The sequence below is a fragment of the Notolepis coatsorum genome (assembly GCF_963971535.1).
Source record: "Notolepis coatsorum genome assembly, chromosome: 6".
Taxonomy (NCBI): domain Eukaryota; kingdom Metazoa; phylum Chordata; class Actinopteri; order Aulopiformes; family Paralepididae; genus Notolepis; species Notolepis coatsorum.
Genome location: NC_140170.1, coordinates 137,367,119 through 137,387,595, shown reverse-complemented (window position 1 = coordinate 137,387,595; position 20,477 = coordinate 137,367,119). Strand labels below are relative to the sequence as shown.

Genomic DNA, 20,477 nt, shown 5'->3' with positions numbered 1-20,477 from the left:
CTAAAGAGCTATTTTCACGAATTTTTCTGGAATCACTAGAAATCTTCAAAACTATACTCGTATTCAAAACGGTATAAAACGGAAATGTACTGATGAAAAAACAATCTGTTTCATACATGTTGACTGCAAGCAAGTCATTGATAAGCGACCAGTGTATTAGACACATAGCCATAATTTAAGATATAGTTTATGCTTTCGCAAATGTGTTCGTCCTCTCATTGACTAAAGCGCTGGCACTTAAGCGATAAATCAACAACCAATGTGTTAAAAACGTGTTAAAAACAATTTTAAAAAATGCGTATTTGCCAGCTACGTTAGAAGCACTATTAGTTGGAATTTCTTCAGCTTTGTTAGCCAGATCAGCTACAGTACATCCAGAAAGTATGCATACCCAACTTTGTTATGCCTTATTCCAAAATGTATTAAATAATCCCCCCGCCTCAAAATTTCACACAATACCCCATAATGACAAAATGAAGTATTTTAGAATTGTTTGCGAACGTATTTTAAAGAATAAATCGCCTGAGCTCGGGTGCATCCCGTTTCCTCTGATCATCCTTGAGATGTTTCTACAACTTGATTGGAGTCTACCTGTGGTAAATTCAATTGATTAGACATGATTTATAAAAGGCACACACTTGTCTATAAGGTCCCACGGTTGACAGTGCATGTCGGAGCACAAACCAAGCCATGAAGTCCAAGAAATTGTCTGTAGACCTCCGAGACAGGATTGTATCGAGGCACATATCTGGGGAAGGGTACAAAAAAAATGGCTGCAGCATTGAAGGTGCCAACGAGCACAGTGGTATGAAAACCTGCTCCAGAGCGCTCTGGACCTCAGACTGGGGCAAAGGTTCACCTTCCAACAGGACAACGACCCTAAGCACACAGCCAGGATAACAAAGGAGTGGCTTCAGCCTTCAGGACAAGTCTGAATGTCCTTGAGTGGCCCAGCCAGAGCCCAGACTTGAACCCGATTTGAACATCTCTGGAAAGATCTGAAAATGGCTGTGCACCGATGCTCCCCATCCAACCTGATGGAGCTTGAGACGATCTGCAAAGAAGAATGGGAGAAACTGCCCAAAAATAGGGGTGCCAAGCTTGTAGCATTATACTCACGAAGACTTAGTTGAGGCTGTAATTGCTGCCAAAGGTGCTTCAACAAAGTATAGAGTAAAGGGTGTGTGAATACGTATGTGTTGTGTTTATTATAAAAACATTAATACATTTGCAAAGAATTGTTTGTAGAATATTGAGAAGAAAATTTATTTAATCCATTTTGGAATAAGGCTGTAACAAAGTGGAAAAAGTGAAGGTATGAATACTTTCTGGATGCACATGTAAAGAAGCCTCTAAATCCTGCCTGAAACTAAATCAAACTTTCATTCATACAATTAAAAAACAAGCAGTTTGTTTTAACAAATCATTTTATTAAAAAAAAGAAGAAAAGTTATACGTTCAGTTTAAATACAATCTAAAATTAATCTTTTTTTATATATATATATTTTCATAATACTGGGAATGGACTACTTTTAAAACATTTAGTCTAGTAACAATCCTATGACCAAGCAGCAATTAGCATGGCAGCTAAGAGAAAAGCATGCTAGAGTTTGTATACAAATACACAAGGCAACAAACAAATAAAACATACATATTTGTGAACATGTTTGTATCAGCTCATTATAAATAATGTAAATCTAACAATTGTGAACAAGAAGGAAAACATCATGACATTATTGGTCACCTGTCCAGGATCTTTCTCTTTCAGAAATACTCACGCTTAAATACAACAAAAATACCTTTTTGATCATAATCTTTGCCAAATGTACGCCTTCTTGCTTGGAGTGTTTCAGTTTGAGTCCTCAAGACTACTGCTTTTCTGGTCTAAGCCACAGTTACAGAGCCGGCCCACGATGCTTAGTAGACTGGGTTCCACGATGCCGAGCAGAGGCCTCTGGGAAGGGTCTCCGTTCCAGCAGGCCTCCATCAGCTGCCAGCATTCCTCATCAAAACTGGGCAACCGCTCTGGCCTGGCACCTGAAGACATCATTAGCACACATAAGTTTCTGGCAGCACATTCGGCTAACGGGGAACACATTATGCCAACAGACCAGAGAGACACACAGACGGATAGCGTGCCCACAAACAAGTATTGTGTCAATTAGATCAGATCATTTGCTTTTGCTTCATTTGCATTGTCAAAGGATTGTTGCAGTCTTATGTCCGGGTAGCCCGACACGTCACATCCATGGAACGTACGCAGGCGAACCGTGGCCAATGAGTTGTCGCAATGCGCCGTGTTGTATGGCAAACCGCATCATGAGAATACTATGAATACACAAGCTAGGTTAGGGCCTATGGTTGGTCCTAGTCTGACAGATCACTTCAGTAGTCATTCACCTTTTTTAACATTGTTCCATAGCTGGTCCTTGCTGGAGCATTTCTCAAAGGCTTCTGGGAGTTTTACTGAACCCGTGCAGAGGTACCAGAAAAGGATCCCGAATGCGTAGACATCTACCGAGTTATCATACTTTCCTGTGGAGAGAAGAGTTAATATACAGTAATCAATTATATTTCTGTACATATATATTTGGCACACACAAGCTGTAAAATGTATCAAACAATATATAAAATGGACATGTAATTGTGCTCTATAATATGTAGTATGTACACTACATTGTACAGTATAAGACAGGATGTAACATGTGAGCCAGTGAAGGCTCTGATGAAGGCAGTGGCCCACATCTATTAACTCTGACAACATACTGCAAAGTGTGTGTGGTGCATATTGATACTCTGTGAGCACCAGCGCGCAATCTGGCACTAAACTATACATTCAGCGCTCTCAGAATTCCTGTTATTTTCAACAGTGGGGAATACCATCAAGCTAAACCTGCTAGCAAGTTGGCTACCGTTCCACAGCAATACATCTTTGTAAGAACATAACTTGCCACAGCGTTGATATGCTTGGAGGGGGAATTATTTGTTTAAACGTAATGGACACATTTATTATCTGAACCAGTCATAAATCCCTTCTATTCTCCACTTGGTTCCTATGGAACTGGAATGCTCTTTAGTTTGGATGGAGAGTCCGATGATATTTATTAACACACCCAGTGACTATTTGGAGAACTGACCTGTAAACAGTTCTGGGGCCATGTGGATGGGAGTCCCAACAATACTGCCAGACATCATGGCTTCTGGTTTACAGAAGCCCAGGTCTGTGATCTTGGCCCGGTTCTGTTTGTCCAACTAGGAAGGAGATGAAGAACAGCAGACATTAGGAAAGAGGAAGAAGCTTGTTTGGCTGAATTAAAGTAATGCTGTGGCTGGATGTGGGCCTCAATAGATTCTGTAGTATAAGTAACAACTAGAGGTACACTAATAATAGTAACAACTAGAGGTACATCAATAATATCAGTAACAACTAGAGGTACAGCAATAATATAAGTAACAACTAGAGGTACAGCAATAATATCAGTAACAACTAGGGGTACACCAATAATATCAGTAACAACAACTACCACCACAGACTCTGGGACCGAATCCAGCCGTCAGCGGTACCTCCGGCTTGGTCAGTCGTCCCTACTAACACAATTGGCAGTGTTAGCGGGTGGGAAGCCGGTGGGGTATTTGTCCTGGTCGTTGTATACTGAGACTCCTACTGGTCGGTCTGTTCAGCAGGGAGGGGATCTGGGGGAAATAACGTGAACCTCTGCACACGTTACGTTCCCCCAGTGAAACTCCTCGCCGTCAGGTGAAAATAAGCGGCTGGCGACTCCACATGTATCAGAGGAGGCATGTGGTAGTTCTACACCCTCCCCAGGCCGACAGTGGGGGAATGCGCGTAACGACCAGGAAGGGAATTGGCATAGCGACTAAATTGGGATGGGTGAAAAAATACAGAAAGCCCAAAAAAATAAATGTAGCGTCTGTATAAAGAATGTCTACTGTACCTCCCAAGTAGCTGTCAACATGATTTCAATTATATTATCTTATATCAGTACTTTGTATTAGTGAGTAGTACTCCGATCAGTGAGTAGTACTCATCAGTTCTCTGCATCAGTGAGTACTCAAATGAAGTACACCGCAGTCATACTCTTAATTGACAAGTGAAGCTGTCCTGATACCAATGCCTTTCATTTACTGCCTATTTTATATTAGTATTTTTCATGATTTTAGGAAGGGCTCTGCTCGCTACTCAACACTTTTCATTAACATGGAACTGGTTCCGTTCCGGTTCACGCACCTAATTATGAACCGCTCTGAGAATTACTAACCATTCTGACGAAAAATATAATTGGTACTGGGCGGCTGGGTGGCGTAGCGGAGATTGCGCTCGTCACCAATGCAAGAGACTCCGGTATCGAATCCCAGTCTCAGCATTGCCTTCGACTTGGGCCGGTCATCGTACTGGCTCATTTGGCAGAGTCAGCGGGTGGAAGTCGATGGGTGGGGATTGGACGTTGTGGACAGCGACTCCTACAGGTCGGTTGGGTGACGCCTGCACAGCAGAGACAGGAAGTATCGGGGGCAGCGTGAGCCTCCCACGCGTTACTCCTCGCCACAGAGTCCACGCTGTCTGGTAAAAAGATGCGACAGGCTGCCTCCTCATGTACCGGAGGGGACACATGATGCAAGGCTTCTATCCTCACTACAACCGACCAGTGGGGGGCATAGTCTAGCAACGTTCAAGACAGGGGAGGGGTGAATTGGCAATACGAAATTGGGATGGGAGGAAAATAGAAAATAGAGAGAAAAAAAGAAAAGAAAAATGGAATTGGTTCGGAACACGAAAAGTTCCTTGGATTGCAATGGCTCCAGCTCAAAGCTGGTGGAAACACAGGCTGGTTCGCTAGATTGAACCAAGGTTCCAAGAATCCTGAAGGGAACCGGTTCAAGAAACAGAGCTAATGTGGTGGAACAGAAACACTGTTCAGCTGTGTTGGGCCTCAAACTGAAATGTGATCCCATTAGTCTGTACTAACCAGAACATTCTTTAGCTTTATATCTCTGTGCAGGAGGCCCTGGCTGTGTAAGAAGCGAATCCCCTCCACCACATCCAGAGCTATCTGTAGTCTCTCCCTTAGTGATAAACCGGCCTGGGGGAGAGAGATGACACACAGGAGGGTCAGAGAAATACAGTATTCTTCATAGTATTCTTCATGACGTCAAGCATTTCCTACCCATATGGCGCGACACCATTAATGCAGCTCATTTTCTATTATTTGGAATTTGATTTCAATCACCGGTTGTTTGCCTACCATCATCATCACATAATGTTATATACTAATATAATTAATGTACAAATATAACTATAAACTATTCCCTTCCATGGAAACACAGTATAAAGTCACCTTTAAGCCTGTGTAGAGGTCTCTGTGTAGTCTCTCCATAATAAGCAACACGGCAATACTGGAGCCTCCTCCATAGGTATGGTCAATGACGGAGCCATGTAGGTCCACCAGGCGCTCGTGCTTGGGCAGGGACCTGTGGTAATGCACAAAGATGACTGATAAGGACAGAGAACTAGCAAAATTACGCATTGTTCATATTTTGCACTCAGTTAATGCTTGTATTTACAATACATACAACACTGACAGGCCAACAAAAAACTGGGGGGGGGGGTTCCTACCTCAAATTTACTGACAATGTAAAAATGCTATGCTTTTGCTGGGTGTCTATTGGTGGGCATTAAAACAAAGTAAAGTGTCTGACTGAAGACTCTATTTGAGACATTCTTCTAGTTGTCCACAAGGGGGCAGACCTACCCCAGCCCCCACCATCTGAACAACACAGATCCTACCCAATACAGGCGGGCCTTCCTACATTTAACAACAGTTTCATGACTCATGATGAGTACCGTATATTAGAAACATGGGTGTGATGGTTGGACCAGATATAATATGATATAACCCGTTATGCCTAATAAAGGGAGTTGTTGCTTTGGAACACTTTCATCCACTTTCACTTTTGGAATAATGTCCTTGTGCTACAAAATTAAAAAATACAACAAAAAATGTAGCTTTCATACGAGATCTACAAAGAAAATTTGTATTTTTTGGTGATGGCTACCCATTTTTTATGTCTTTCCTTCCAAAACTGGCCATATGTAGTCTTTCTTGCCAACAAAGCTTGATGATGAAAGAATTATGGAGGGAACTCAGGCCCCGTTTAGACGGAAACGCTAGCAGGTGAATCCACAAAAATATTTTTTCGGATGTGCCTTTCGTTTATACGGAAACAGCGTTTTTACGGGGTGAAACCGTAAAAAAGTGAGACCACCTTCCAGGGTGAAATTCCTAGAAACGATAAACCTTTGCGCTCTCATCTAAACTGTCAAACCGCATAAAACGATGACGAAAGGGTTGTCAAGGCTCTCGTCGCGTGTACTGCTTACATCACAGGCATGCGTCAGTAGCCTAGAAGCGTAAAAAAAGCATGTCTGATTATATCCATGGCGATCACCTGAAGGCTACATTGGCAGTACTTTTAAATACACAAGAATCTGTCCCGCGGCGTGACTGGACCCACTGTCTGTGAGTGACTCTGCTTTGGTCCAATCACATTCCCCACCCACAGTCTGCGAATCAGAGGCAGAGTAGGGCGGGTCTTCACAGCACGTCATGTGACATATGCGCCAATCGTGTGACAGCGGGGCTCCGTTGTCTCGAGTTGTTACAGCCTCGTCTGCACGGAGAATTCCATTCCAAAACGCTTGTCTAAACGCAAAATTAAAAGTGAAACCGTAAGACGACTTTTGCGGTTTCTGTTCAGACTCTCTCCGTCTAAACGTAGCCTCAGTAATCCTTCATAATGTAGGATTTTGCTTGTACAGTTGTAGTTTCCCCCACCCTGTCTACCGAACGCCCCCCCCCCACCTCCAATGTACAGTTCCCCCCCCACCCCACCTACCCAACCTCCTCCAATGTACAGTTTCTGTCAAATGTATATACTCTCTTTTTTAGTATACTCTTTTTGTATCACAAACAGTACTGTATTTGTAAATCTGGTATGTCATAAATGTATAGATGTAGCAGTACTCTATCTGTATGTCATGTATGTCATATGTTATGATGAATTGAAAATGGGGGACCCTGATGAATTGAAAATGGGGGACCCTGATGTAAACAAGACGAAAGTCTCTCTGGTCTGCATCCCCTTAACAATTGTGTGTATTGAGCTGTACTGTATTGTACCCATTCTGCAATCTGTTAATAAAGTAATCAATCAATCAATAGTCCAGCATAAAGTGGGGATTAATATGTTGTTTATTTGTCAAGAAAGTACAGTTATGAATAAAAGATAAATCAATGATAATCTTGTGATTGATTCTTACTGAAACCAAGTGGGTGGGTGAATAATACGTTTCAATATTTCAAATTTGACTGGTTTGCCAAAAAAAAATAAACTACAATTTATTTTCCACTTTGAGATACAGATGTGAGGATTGGAGTAAAAATAGATGTATGTAGGTCTATGATGGAGATGTGCCACCTGTATAATTAGACCCACTAGGGATGCATTTCACAGAGAGCCTGGTGTGTCTATACAATTACGAGTATGATGTTTGGACCTGGAAAACCCCCTTTCAGCCAACGTGAACTTGGTTCTAGTTCTGGGATGGTTCTAGTTCTGGGCTGGTGCTAGTTCTAGTTCTGGGCTGGTTCTAGTTATGTGCTGGTGCTAATTCTAGTTCTGGGCTGGTGCTAGTTCTGGGCTGGTTCTAGTTCTAGTTCTGGGATGGTTCTAGTTCTGAGCTAGTGCTAGTTCTAGTTCTGGGCTAGTTCTAGTTCTGGGCTGGTTCTAGTTCTAGTTCTGGGCTGGTTCTAGTTCTGAGCTAGTGCTAGTTCTAGTTCTGGGCTGGTGCTAGTTCTAGTTCTGAGCTAGTGCTAGTTCTGGGCTGGTGCTAGTTCTAGTTCTGGGCTGGTGTTAGTTCTAGTTCTGGGCTGGTGCTAGTTCTGGGCTGGTGCTAGTTCTAGTGCTAGTTCTGGACTGGTACTAGTTCTAGTTCTGGGCTGGTGCTAGTTCTAGGCTGGTGCTAGTTCTAGTTCTGGGCTGGTGCTAGTTCTAGTTCTGGGCTGGTGCTAGTTCTAGTTCTGGGCTGGTGCTGGTTCTAGTTCTGGGCTGGTGCTAGTTCTAGTTCTGGGATGGTGCTAGTTCTAGTTCTGGGCTAGTTCTAGTTCTGGGCTGGTGCTAGTTCTAGTTCTGGGCTGGTGCTAGTTCTGGGCTGGTGCTAGTTCTAGTTCTGGGCTGGTGCTAGTTCTAGTTCTGGGCTGGTGCTGGTTCTAGTTCTGGGCTGGTGCTAGTTCTGGGATGGTGCTAGTTCTAGTTCTGGGCTAGTGCTAGTTCTAGTTCTGGGCTAGTTCTAGTTCTGGGCTGGTGCTAGTTCTAGTTCTGGGCTGGTTCTAGTTCTGGGCTGGTGCTAGTTCTAGTTCTGGGCTGGTGCTGGTTCTAGTTCTGGGCTGGTGTTAGTTCTAGTTCTGGGCTAGTTCTGGGCTGGTGCTAGTTCTGGGCTGGTGCTAGTTCTAGTTCTGGGCTAGTTCTAGTTCTGGGCTGGTGCTAGTTCTGGGCTGGTGCTAGTTCTGGGCTGGTGCTAGTTCTAGTTCTGGGCTGGTGCTGGTTCTAGTTCTGGGCTAGTGTTAGTTCTAGTTCTGGGCTGGTGTTAGTTCTAGTTCTGGGCTAGTTCTAGTTCTGGGCTGGTGCTAGTTCTGGGCTGGTGCTAGTTCTAGTTCTGGGCTAGTTCTAGTTCTGGGCTGGTGCTAGTTCTGGGCTGGTGCTAGTTCTAGTTCTGGGCTGGTGCTAGTTCTAGTTCTGGGCTGGTGCTGGTTCTAGTTCTGGGCTGGTGTTAGTTCTAGTTCTGGGCTGGTGTTAGTTCTAGTTCTGGGCTGGTGCTAGTTCTGGGCTGGTGCTAGTTCTGGGCTTGATTGATTGAAAATTTTATTAACAGATTGCAGAATGGGTACAGTACAGCAGGCACGTGCACACATAGAGGCCAAGGGGTGCTTGAGCACCTGCCTTTTTGAGCCTCATCAAAAAAGTGCCCTTTTTGAAAATAAATTTATATAATTTTTTTTTTTTTTTTTACCGTTACGCATATAGACTGCCCTTCCAACTGAAAAATTTCAGGATAGAATCAAAATATTAGGTAAAGAGAGAGATATGCCCCATATTCCATTGCAGTTTGCACGGCCTCCTCACGAAGAAGTCAAGTCCGATGGGATTTGGGAATCTCAAATACAAATCGGGATTGGAATAAAAATTGCATTTATATTAAACAATACAGAATATACAGCACTTCTTGGGGTCTGTAGGGTAAGCACTTATTCCCTCCCCCCTGAACATTTATGGAGATGTATGGGCCTTTTAAGTCAGTGATAAAAGTGTCTTTCAAGGATAAGTGAGCTCCTGCACTGCTTATTATAGTTCAATATTCAATATTTTATCACCAAAACCCCCCAAAAAGCATAAAAAGGGGGCCCCCCGCCCGAAAAGGGCCCTTAAAAATCGTGCTCGCACGCTATGCGCGCTCGGTTAATATACACACACAAGTGTAGTGCCCTTTTCAGCCTTTGAGCACCTGCCCCTCTAAAGTCCTGTGCACGTCCCTGCAGTACAGTACTCACACTGTACAACTGTACAAGCAAAACTGTACATTGGAATATTGACAAAACCATACGTGGTCATTTACTGTACATTGGAGGGGGTTGGGTTAGGACATTTACAGGGGCCAGTTTCGAATAGCAGCCTCCCGTATGAGTGTTTTTGAAAGTGGGTAGTGATTCACATTCCTTTACAGCTTTGGGTAGGGCGTTCCACATTGATGTGGCATAATTGCGAAACATGTTTAGTCCCTTGTTTGAGCCGAATCTGGGTTTAACATGATTTGTGGAGCTCCCTCTGGTGTTGTGATTGTGGTATTCACTGACCTTTGGGAAGTATTTTGACATGTACATGGGTACCTTGGTCGTGTAGTGTATCTTGTAGACCAGGCCCATTGCAAGTTGCTGTACTCTGTCGTCTACTCTAAGCCATCCTAGGTTGTCAAAGTGGGCAGGGGTGAGGTGGGTTCTAGGAGTAAGGTCAAGCAGTAGTCTGACCAGTTTGTTTTGAGATGTTTGTAATTTAGTTTTTAGTGCCTTTGAGGTGCTTTGGTACCATGAGGTGCAAGCATAGTCGTAGTACCCTTGAATGAGTGCTCCTGCCAGAGTCTTCAGGGTATTCTTGTTTACCAGAGAGGATATCCGGTACAAGAATAGAGTTTGTTGGTTGACTTTTTTGATTACATTGGATGCCATTTTGTCACAGGAAAGATTTGCCTCTAGGATTCTTGTACCGGATCTCCTCTCTGGTAAACAAGAATACCCTGAAGACTCTGGCAGGAGCACTCATTCAAGGGTACTACGACTATGCTTGCACCTCATGGTACCAAGAAGCAGTTTGCTTTTCCACAAGCTAGAGAGCCACGTCATTCTCACAGCAGGCGGTTCACACCTCTCCACAATGTACACATCAGGGAGTCCAGTCATTCACACATCTGGATAGGGGTGTGTGCGTATGTATGTCTCTGTGTGTGTGCATGTGTGTGTGTGTGTCTGTATGGGGGGGGGGGGGGGGGGGTGCCCCCAGACCCTGACATAGCAGTTCTTTGTTCTAGACCAGCAAGGAGTTGGGGCTAGCTTGGCACAGTCTTCTTGGCCGAGAGGCTAGACTGTCTAAAGTGGAAGAACTGGTGCCAGATTAGATACTGACCCAGTAGCAGCCCTCACAATGTCTTGGTGGAAAAGGGGTATGAGTGACATGATAAGTTCCTGCTGATCTAGCAGGTTTAAACAGGTTTGAGTAACTACTGCAACGTTCTCTAACAACGTGTAACTTATTCATTCACACAATCGATATTGCTTTTGAGGATCGATACAGTATTGCCAAAAACTGAATTTAACCACTCAAAGGGTATCAATATTTCGGTACAATCCCTAGACTTCATGTGGTTTTTAACCCTATGTATGTTTAACCTTTCAACGCCTACTACTGCAGTCTCACCTTGTGTAGTGAAACTCAAGAGCCAGGTCGTTCCAGTGTTTATCGTCAGGTGGAACCACAGATTTCAGGGCGCAGGGGTAACGTCCTCCCCAGCTGTCACACAGGTACACCACTCCGTACTGTCCCCGGCCCAACTCTCGTCCCAGTTTGGGCTTGCCTGACAGAACAACACATGTGTCAATGCAGGAATATCCTCTCTCACTCTCGACATATCTGTATGTCGTGTATGTCATAAATAAAACAAAGCGGGGCTCGACCGACCCTTCCGGTCTTTTTCAAGTATGTGTACTGTATGTCATAAATGTCATGATGAATTGAAAATGGGGGACCCTGATGTAAACAAGACGAAAGTCTTTCTCTGGTCTGCATCCCCTTAACAGTTTCCCGGCCAACCACGGAGATGTCCGTGTTTCGGATCCACCGCTAGAGGGCCAACCACGGACATGTCCGTGGCAAGGTTGTTTTGGCTTTTATTCCATTTTAATATCCTACTCAATGTCACGAGCAGCACTGCAGAAGTACCCTACGCTTTGAATTCGAAAAAGTGCATTACCGGCCAGATCCTCTTAGGGGCGCTATCTCGATAATGCAGTGTTCCCTGTGGCAGAAGTTGTCTTGTTTTTTCTGGATCTTCAATATAGTTTTCTGCCAACCTGAAGCTATGCCTATAGCATATAGCACGGAATACGTTTTGGGACGCGGATTTCAGTGTGCAGTAAAGGAATATATGATCAGCCAATGGACATATCGATCTACCAGATGGCGATCGATAACTGGGAAATCCTTTGGGGGATCCAACCGACCCACAATAAGATCTTTTTCACGTAAATTACACGCTGATCAGGCCTTGTTATGATAGCCATCCACCCGATCAGCGAATGTGGCTACTGAGGCTAACGCGGTTATTGGTAATCAATAATCAGAAACGACGTCCCCCGCCCCCCCCCCCCCTTTCATGCATTCATGGTGGACCATCATATCGATCATATGCAGTTTGATTTTTAACTCTAGCTTCTGTAGTGCCGAAATACCATTGGATTTAACGTTACTAGCTTAGCGCCCTGTATCTCGCCATCCAGGAAATATACTAGTCCAAATCCCATATAACGCTTATATTCAAGACGCTATAAACGTATTGATACATTTTTTTTTTCTTTAAGCCATTTTGAAGGGACGGTTTATGGTCTCAATTGACAATGAGAATGGACAGATACCAATACTATAAAGTATAGATTTAGCTCTACAAACAGCCTCACGAACTATGCAAGTCCGTTTAGAAATGCTGGCCGTCTAGACAGTGATATTAGACAGCCCCAAATGGCCCTGAATGTGTTAACACTTTCACGGACGCGGTTTGTCGTTAGTTCATGCCGCCAGTTGAATGCCAGCAACGCTATATAGCGTTTGTTTGTCGTATTTTTTTTTATTAGCGATTTGAATTCATATTTCATCAATCGAGCCTCACGCTAGCGTTGTAGACTCTCTCTGAGCTCCATTAGGAAAATACCGCCCCCTATCGTCTCTCCCTGTGTAACTGCACCCCATTTGATTAGACTGGTGGGGGGGGGGGGGGGGGTCCAGCCTCCTCATTGTACTTCTCCGGCGAGGCATCTTAAGAGACCCAAGTGATCGCCGAGCCGGAAAACGCGTGGAATACATATTTACAGTACCCAACGCTGAATCAATAAACGCGATCGATATTTGGAATGGCGATCAGGAATTGGAATAATTTTTTTGGAGAACATCTGATCTGAGGTAAGCAATTAATTTTACCAGTCTTGGGGTAATCGGATCTGTTTTGACCTATATATCAGCGTGTGCCCCATGTGTGTGTGTGTGTGTGTGTGTGTGTGTGTGTGTGTGTGTGTGCGCGCTGATCAGGAAATGAGAATATATTTTTCAGATCGCTTATATAGCGTGCATAAGTACACATATACTATCGATAATCTAGCGTTTATTTGAAAACGATTCATAAATAGGCAGAAAAATTACAACGTTTTTTTGTGTATGCCAGAGTATTCCAGTAAAGGGCGTTTATCACGGAATCTATATATTTTCCTGAAAAACGAGGGCTTTTCAAAATGCTATAAAACGGAAATGAACCGATTAAAAAACAATCCGTTTCGACAATGTTGACTGCAAACAAGTCATTGATAAACAACGGGCAGATTAGACACATAGCCATAATTTAACACTTTAATCGCCATGGGTTAAATTCATAATTTACCATCCCTCGCCAGCTCTATTTGTCTATGGAGAAGTTCCCCTTCTTTGCAGGGCTATAACTTTTTAAATTCTATTGCTACATTGCCATTATTATGGCCCATTCAATGTCCTATATGTATTGTGTAGCAACGTTAAACTTTTTCATTCACATATTCATACTAAAATATGGTCTAAAGTATAAGTATGTTTTTATCGTTTTCTGCAGCTTTCTTCAGAACGTGATTTATAGCCCTAAATGCATTATATTGATGATCAAATACAGTTTGGTAGGAATCTGTGCGAGATAAAAAGTTTCAACTGGACGTGGTTCTAGAATCATCATAATTTCTACGCATCATCTGATGATGACCGGATGGGCGGGGGATCGTTTATAATTCCGTGGGCAGCGTTAGATGATTCATCCAGAGTGGGTCATATGTTCATCAGATCAGTTAGTATAGAATACGTTAGAAAATAACGCTGAATCTTACCGTGGCTTCCTCGCGCCGCTGGCAGATGAGCGTGGAACAGATTTTTTTCTATTATGGGATGTAGAAATGCCCGATCCATTTCCAGGTTGTATAATAGTATATATGTCCAAATAACGTTGTTTATTGAGTTAGGGCGAGCGATCTATTATCCAGTGTTTCAAGATGGAGTCGCGGGAGCTATAGCGAGTGGCCGGACCACATTTGGATGAGTACTACCGGTTCAAAGGTTAATATCCGGTTGGCGATCTGCCGATCGGCCACCAGATGGCACTCTTGAACCGCTAGAGAGTTGAGAGGAGATCAGCAGTGTGTCTCAGGGCTCCGGAAAGGAAATATGATTTCGATGACAGATTTTTTAAATATCGACATCAAAGACGAGTTACGGCGTCTTCGGCAGAATGAGCATGGCTCGGAATGACGTGAAAACTCGTTCCCGGCGATCATAGTGTTAAGACGGAGATTATGCGTTCACAACGCTATCATTGAAGTGGGTGCTGGCATCCAACCACGTTTTACCATGTTAACAAGTGGCAACCAAAGTGTTAACAATTGTGTGTATTGAGCCGTACTGTATTGTACCCATTCTGCAATCTGTAAAATTTTCAATCAATCAATCCCTCTCTCTCTGATGGATGGAGCAAAATAAGAGTTCTTCTGAGAAAGATGAGGGACAGACTCGGCCCAACAAGCCTCTCTCTCTCTCAATTAAATCAAATGCAGGAATTTATTCTCTCTTGCTCTTTTATACCAAATCAAATGCAGGAATTTGTTTATCTTGTACTGTAAACAAGTTCCAAGAATTATCTATAATAATAATAATAAAACAGACCGTTGTTCAGATTTTCTTGTTTGTTTGGCTGGCATACATACGTATGCTATAAAGGAAATACTTGATTTGAGCAAGCTGAGTTTGTGTGTGTGTGGTTAAGTTGTGTAACTTTAACTAGAGGGTGTGTTGAAAATGCTGATATATATTTAACTTTGTGTGCGTATGTGTGCGCATGCATGCGTATCTCTGTGTTGTGTTGCTGACTCACCATGCAGCAGCACATCCCTGAGGGAGCGGCTCTCCAGAGACAAGCGGGCAAGACGCGGGGCGTGATCCTTCCTCACACGCAGCCACAGGTCCTCCGTCCTCTCCAGCCTCCCTGTGTGCCCCTCCTCCAGCTGCACAACACAACAACACATTCAACATAAAGGACCAGGGACCTCATTTATCAACAATGCTTAGAAAGGGTTCTATTTTCGTTCTTAAGCACAGAATTTAGAATGTCTCTACGCACAGAAAAATCTGGATTTATCACATGTGCGTACACAGGTCGTACGCACACCTGCAAGTACTCCGTGTTGATAAATGCCACTTGTTCTACGCTCCGAGCTCGTACACGATTTTAAGTATTTTCATATAGAACCGCCTGTAATTAACCATATACGGTAATGAAACACCGTATATGGTTAATGTGGAAAAGTGCACTAAACCGAGCGAACGCATGGGAGAAATACGCGACAGGCTGACACAGACGTGTACACGGTGATGTCGGAAACAGTCGGATATGATATCTATTAACTTCCTAAAGACCATTGCTGCCTGGGCAGCGCAAACACTAATAAAGACCGTTAACCACTGTTTGGCGTTGGTGTCATTAATAATAACCATGCTGGAATATGAATGCCCTTTTTCGTTTCGTTCTTTTAAAGTTCGCTTACCCAGGGATTAAAGTTCTCCGTCAATTTGATTCCAAATCGCGATGGATTTTCCGTCAATTTTCTACCTGCATGGTTTAATATGATTTGTAGGGGCATACAATCTATTTTGATGTCGGTATTAGGTATAGCCTATATAAATTATATATGCATAGCCTACATTATGCAACAGTAATTTGCGCATAACGCAGCATGGCACAGACATGTCACACGGAGCCCCGCGCCTGCATACAGTAAACTAACTTGATCGTTAATATAACTGTTGTCCTTGTATCTTTACGCTTATGAAAACATTAAATAATATGTATAGGCTATAGGCCGTCGTTTTGCCTTAATAGCCTATATTCTCAAATGGCATTTAATGGCTATCCGCTGTGGGCTATCTCCTCGCTGACGGACCAGTATACCTTTATATCATATCATATTCCTATGTCTCCAATGAATCGTGGGGCTCTGGGGAATAAAGGTTCGGAACCCCTGCTATAGCCTATCCTAGGCTATTTTATTTACAGTAGTCTATTTATGATTTGTTTCCATAGCCGGTCTCAGTTATGCTGTGGCTGAGATGGGTCGGGATTAATGAAGCTGATAGGAGACTGCTTCTCGGCTATACGAATTAAAGCCACGATTGAAAATAATGTACTTCCTTCTTGACAATAGCATATACTATAACAATAATACGAGAGTACAAGAACAATGAATCTCACTGCCATGAAGCCTACGCCATGTATAGCCTGTGATCAATAAAAACGCGAACTTGAATTCCATCATCATATTTATATGTTGTGTCTGTCAACTATGTTTGTTACTTTGTTATTTTTTTCCCCTATGTAAAGCGACCTTGGGTCTCTTGAAAGGCGCTATATAAAATGAAGCTATTATTATTATCACGTCTGTGCAGGAGCTCACAAATAGACTGGTCTCAGTGAAGTTTCAATGGAGGTCATCTATTCTAACCAACAAATTGAAGTAGAAAGCATTTCGTTGTGACCAATCTTATTCGGAAACATGGTGTTCTGCATCTGCCCCCCCCCCCCCCCCCCGTGCCAAACAAGCAGGCCAACCTCTTGTTCGCGCGTGAGCCCGTTATAATTACACTACTGTCGCTATTTTACAATCAACTATAATGAATTACGGGTCATACAGAACACGCCAGTGTTGAAACTAATGCACGGAAGCTTATGCACGGAAGCTTATTTCCACGTTGCAATATTCATATTCTACCGCTGGGCGCCAGGTACGCATGCTCTGAGCTGTGCGTAAATATACGCACAAAGTCAAGCACACGTTCAAATTGATAAGTCACACTTATAAATGATCGTACGCACGGGTTACGCACATATCTGTGCTTACGCACCATTGATAAATGAGGGCCCAGGACACTTCTCTTTCCCACAGGCCTGGTCATTAACACAGAGCACTGGTCTCATACTAAACCCCTTTCCTCTGGATACAAGTCAGTGTCACATTCCTCTACATCTTCCATTGGGGTGAAAGGAACCAGCACCTTTTTATTTTACCTAGAGCACATATTGCATACAGTGTAAACAGAAATAAAAATTTTCACATATCCCACCAAGATGCTGGCATTTCACCAGAGGGGTCCGAGCTCAGGATTGACCATTTGGACAACGCTTTTAGATCTGGTGACAAGCAGGCCTACTGTTCAGCCAGGGCCAACCTGAAAAGGGGAATCAAGCGAGCCAAGCACAGCCACAAGCTAAGGGTTGAAGAGCATTTCAACAACTCCGACCACCGACGCATGTGGCAGGGCATCCAGGCCATCATAGACTATAGACCCACCAACAACTCTCCCCCAACCACTGACCCCTCCCTCCCTGATGTGCTCAATAACCTTTATGCCCACTTTGACAGGGACAACCATCTATCCATCAGAAACGGTGTCTGACACGCCGCATTGTCAAGGAAACCCCTCATCCCAATCATGGACTGTTTGCCCTCCTCCCCTCTGGGAAGCACTACAGGAACCTCCGCTCCAAGTCAAGCAGACTCAGGCTTCTTTCCCTCAGCTGTCGACGATAACTCTGAATGATAGCATGTACAATAGTGCTGTATATACACATTTATATTATATTTGACCACATATATATATCCTTATCCCTCTGAATATACCTGCATATAATTATTCTATATACCTACTTATACACCTGCATATAACGCTGTATGATAGCATGTACAATAATGCTATATATACACTGTATATTTTTATACACACACACACACGATATATATATATACCGTTCTGCCTCACATATAAATAACACCAAACGTTTACGGAACATAATATGAAGAGTGCGTGTCGCAACACAGTAGCACATTTCTTTCCGTTTCCTGCCTGCGTCTCTCTTGCCCACCCCGACCTGCTGCTCTCACCACCACAAATAACCTGAAGACCAGTGCAAGAGAAGAAACCAAAAGACAAAAACTTGTAATCAATGTGTTCTAGTGTTTTGTGCAGTGCCTGCTGATTAGAGCAGTTATTTCAGATGACTAGCCTATTTGAAGCCTTCTAATTGTCAGTTGGAAGCTAATCACAGAGGCCTTTTAAAACCTAAAACAAAACTAAATCAATGGCACAATCCCTACATTCATATGCACACAATAAGGCGATTATTCCCCTTAAATTATGTCTGAGAATACTTTGATTCATCTGATTATTTTGCTTCCTAACAGAGTTAACTTCCCTTGTAAATTTCCCTCCTGTCATTAACAGTCATGTTTATCCCTTAGTGTTTCATATCCCTCCTGTATAATTTACCATCCATGTTAACCAACACTGAGACTTAAGAAGCATGGAGGCTGGATATAAACAAAGATAGCAAATGTAAAGATGACCAACCACGCTGATTCTACATTGGATTTGGTGTCGCAACTCATCAACTAAGCTAAATTCTGCCAGGCTGACTCAGTCTACATCTGCTTTTAATCCAACTATAAAAGGAAGGAATCTGTGTGCGTCTGCCTACATGCTTGTCTGTGGCGCGCACATCTCGGGAACCGTTCATCCGATCGGCTTCGCGCTCAGCAGATGTATTGCAGAGAACTCGGGATAGTGCATGGTCAGATTTTGTGCCATTTGGCCAGATGGTGGTGCTATAACAATGAACATATGCACGTTTGTGACGCGCATATCTCAAGAACCGTTTATCCGGTCGGAGTGCAGCGTGAAATGTGGTGCCAATTGGCCAGATGGTGGTGCTATAACAACTAGTGTTTGTTACCGATACCAGCCTCACGATGACGATACTGGTTCTAAAACAATACCACGGCAAAAAACTAAAATATCATGAAAAGTAGTGGAATATAATATAATAATATTTTGACGCTGTTGAAACTTAAATAATCACACAAATTATTCTGCTGAGCTAATCTCCATTTGTTATGTGTATTATGGGTTCTCTCTCCACCGTCAGCTTTGATATAATCTTTACAAATCTTTTTTACAGTTCGTAATTTTTTACGCAAAGGCGAGTGAAACGCTTGCACCCTGGGAACATGGGACCCTGGGAACATGGGACCCTGGGAACATAGGACCCTGGGAACATAGTACATTGGGAACAGAGGTCTGTTTGTCATGGTTAGCTAACTTACAGTACATTAACACTTTGAGCGCCACGCCCGAGATTTCTGGTTGAATGCCCACTCACGAGAATTCGTGTATTTTTTATTTTTATTTTTTATTAGCGATCTGAAATCATATTGCATCAAGCGAGCCTACCGTTGGATATTCCAGTCACCCCAGGCTCTCAGATGTGAAAAAAGCACCCCCTATCGTCTCCCAGATGGTAAATCACCCTTTTGGATTAGACTCAATGAAAGTGAATGGGATAAAGGATTTCTGACTCCACATTTTACGTCTCACTGATGCAGCCGGGGTTACCAGAGTTCATTCTGGAGCCGCTGAGCCGCGGCGATTATGTGTTATACTGTACATACGGTGGATCAATACAATTATCGATTTTTTCGAATGGTGATCAGGAATTGGAATATACCATTTGGATACCATCTGATGTCAGGTAAGGAATCTATGTTATCAGTCTTAGGATAATCAGACTCGTTTTCACGGAGATATAAGCGTTTCCACTATATGTGATATTGCTGTTTCACTGTAAAAGCCATCAGGAAATAAGAGCAGCGATTATCAGCGTGAGGCACGAGCGTGCGTGCGCACACATATACTATCGATCATCTAGCGTTTATTTGAAAACGATTTATAAATAGGCAGACAAATGACAACGTTCTGGAATATTCCAGTAAAAGGCGATTACCGTAATTCCTCTAATAGTAACCAGTATTCAATTAAAAACCGGGTCTCTATTAATGACCGGGTGCGCTGTTGAGCTAAGCAATTATAAGCCGGCCTCCTAATACAAGCCGGGTTTATTAGAGGAATTACAGTATTTCCCTCAACGGATTTACCATAGGCAATATATTTTGTTATTGTTGTTATATGCTGGCCTGACTGTGCAGTAAATACCATATAATGGTATGGTGTTAATGTTTACCAAGAGAGTAAGCCTACCTCAGAATTGTATAAAACAAAGTTATTATTATTATTATTATTATTATTATTATTATTATTATTATTATTATTATTATTATTATTATACCAGTATTGTGATTGCACTATTTTACTTTATTTAACTTTTTTTGACCACCTGTAATTGCACTGTTTACTACCGTATTTCATACAGTACTTGGTTTCAATAAATGAACCCAGTACATTTTACTGGGTTCAAACTGACACAAAATGTTGATTTATTCATTATGATCTGTTTGAAAATTAGAAATATAGGCCTCTCTCTTATACATGCCTCCTCCTAATACAAGCCTGGTATCCGCTACAGTTGAAACAAATACAAGCCGGGGTTACTATTAGAGGAATTACGGTATCATAGAATGGGTCGTTTTTTCCGCGAAAACGAGTGATTTTCAAAATGCTATCAAACGGAAATGAAGCGATAAAAAAACAATCTGCCTTGACAAAAAAGACTGGAAAATGAGTCTTTGATA

General features: G+C 42.8%; 1 protein-coding gene across 1 annotated transcript in view; it reads right to left on the bottom strand.

The window, feature by feature from the left end:
- Positions 1-1,462: 1,462 nt before the first annotated feature.
- Positions 1,463-20,477, bottom strand: part of dstyk (dual serine/threonine and tyrosine protein kinase) — an 87,008-nt gene continuing 67,993 nt past the window's right edge. The window contains exons 8-14 of the mRNA XM_084316284.1: positions 14,777-14,906; positions 11,044-11,200; positions 5,358-5,490; positions 4,989-5,102; positions 3,138-3,252; positions 2,401-2,535; positions 1,463-2,037 (exon numbers count right to left, since the gene is read on the bottom strand). Coding sequence (XP_084172410.1) covers positions 1,850-2,037; positions 2,401-2,535; positions 3,138-3,252; positions 4,989-5,102; positions 5,358-5,490; positions 11,044-11,200; positions 14,777-14,906 — 972 coding nt within the window. The 3' untranslated portion in view covers positions 1,463-1,849. The remainder of the gene's footprint in view (positions 2,038-2,400; positions 2,536-3,137; positions 3,253-4,988; positions 5,103-5,357; positions 5,491-11,043; positions 11,201-14,776; positions 14,907-20,477) is intronic.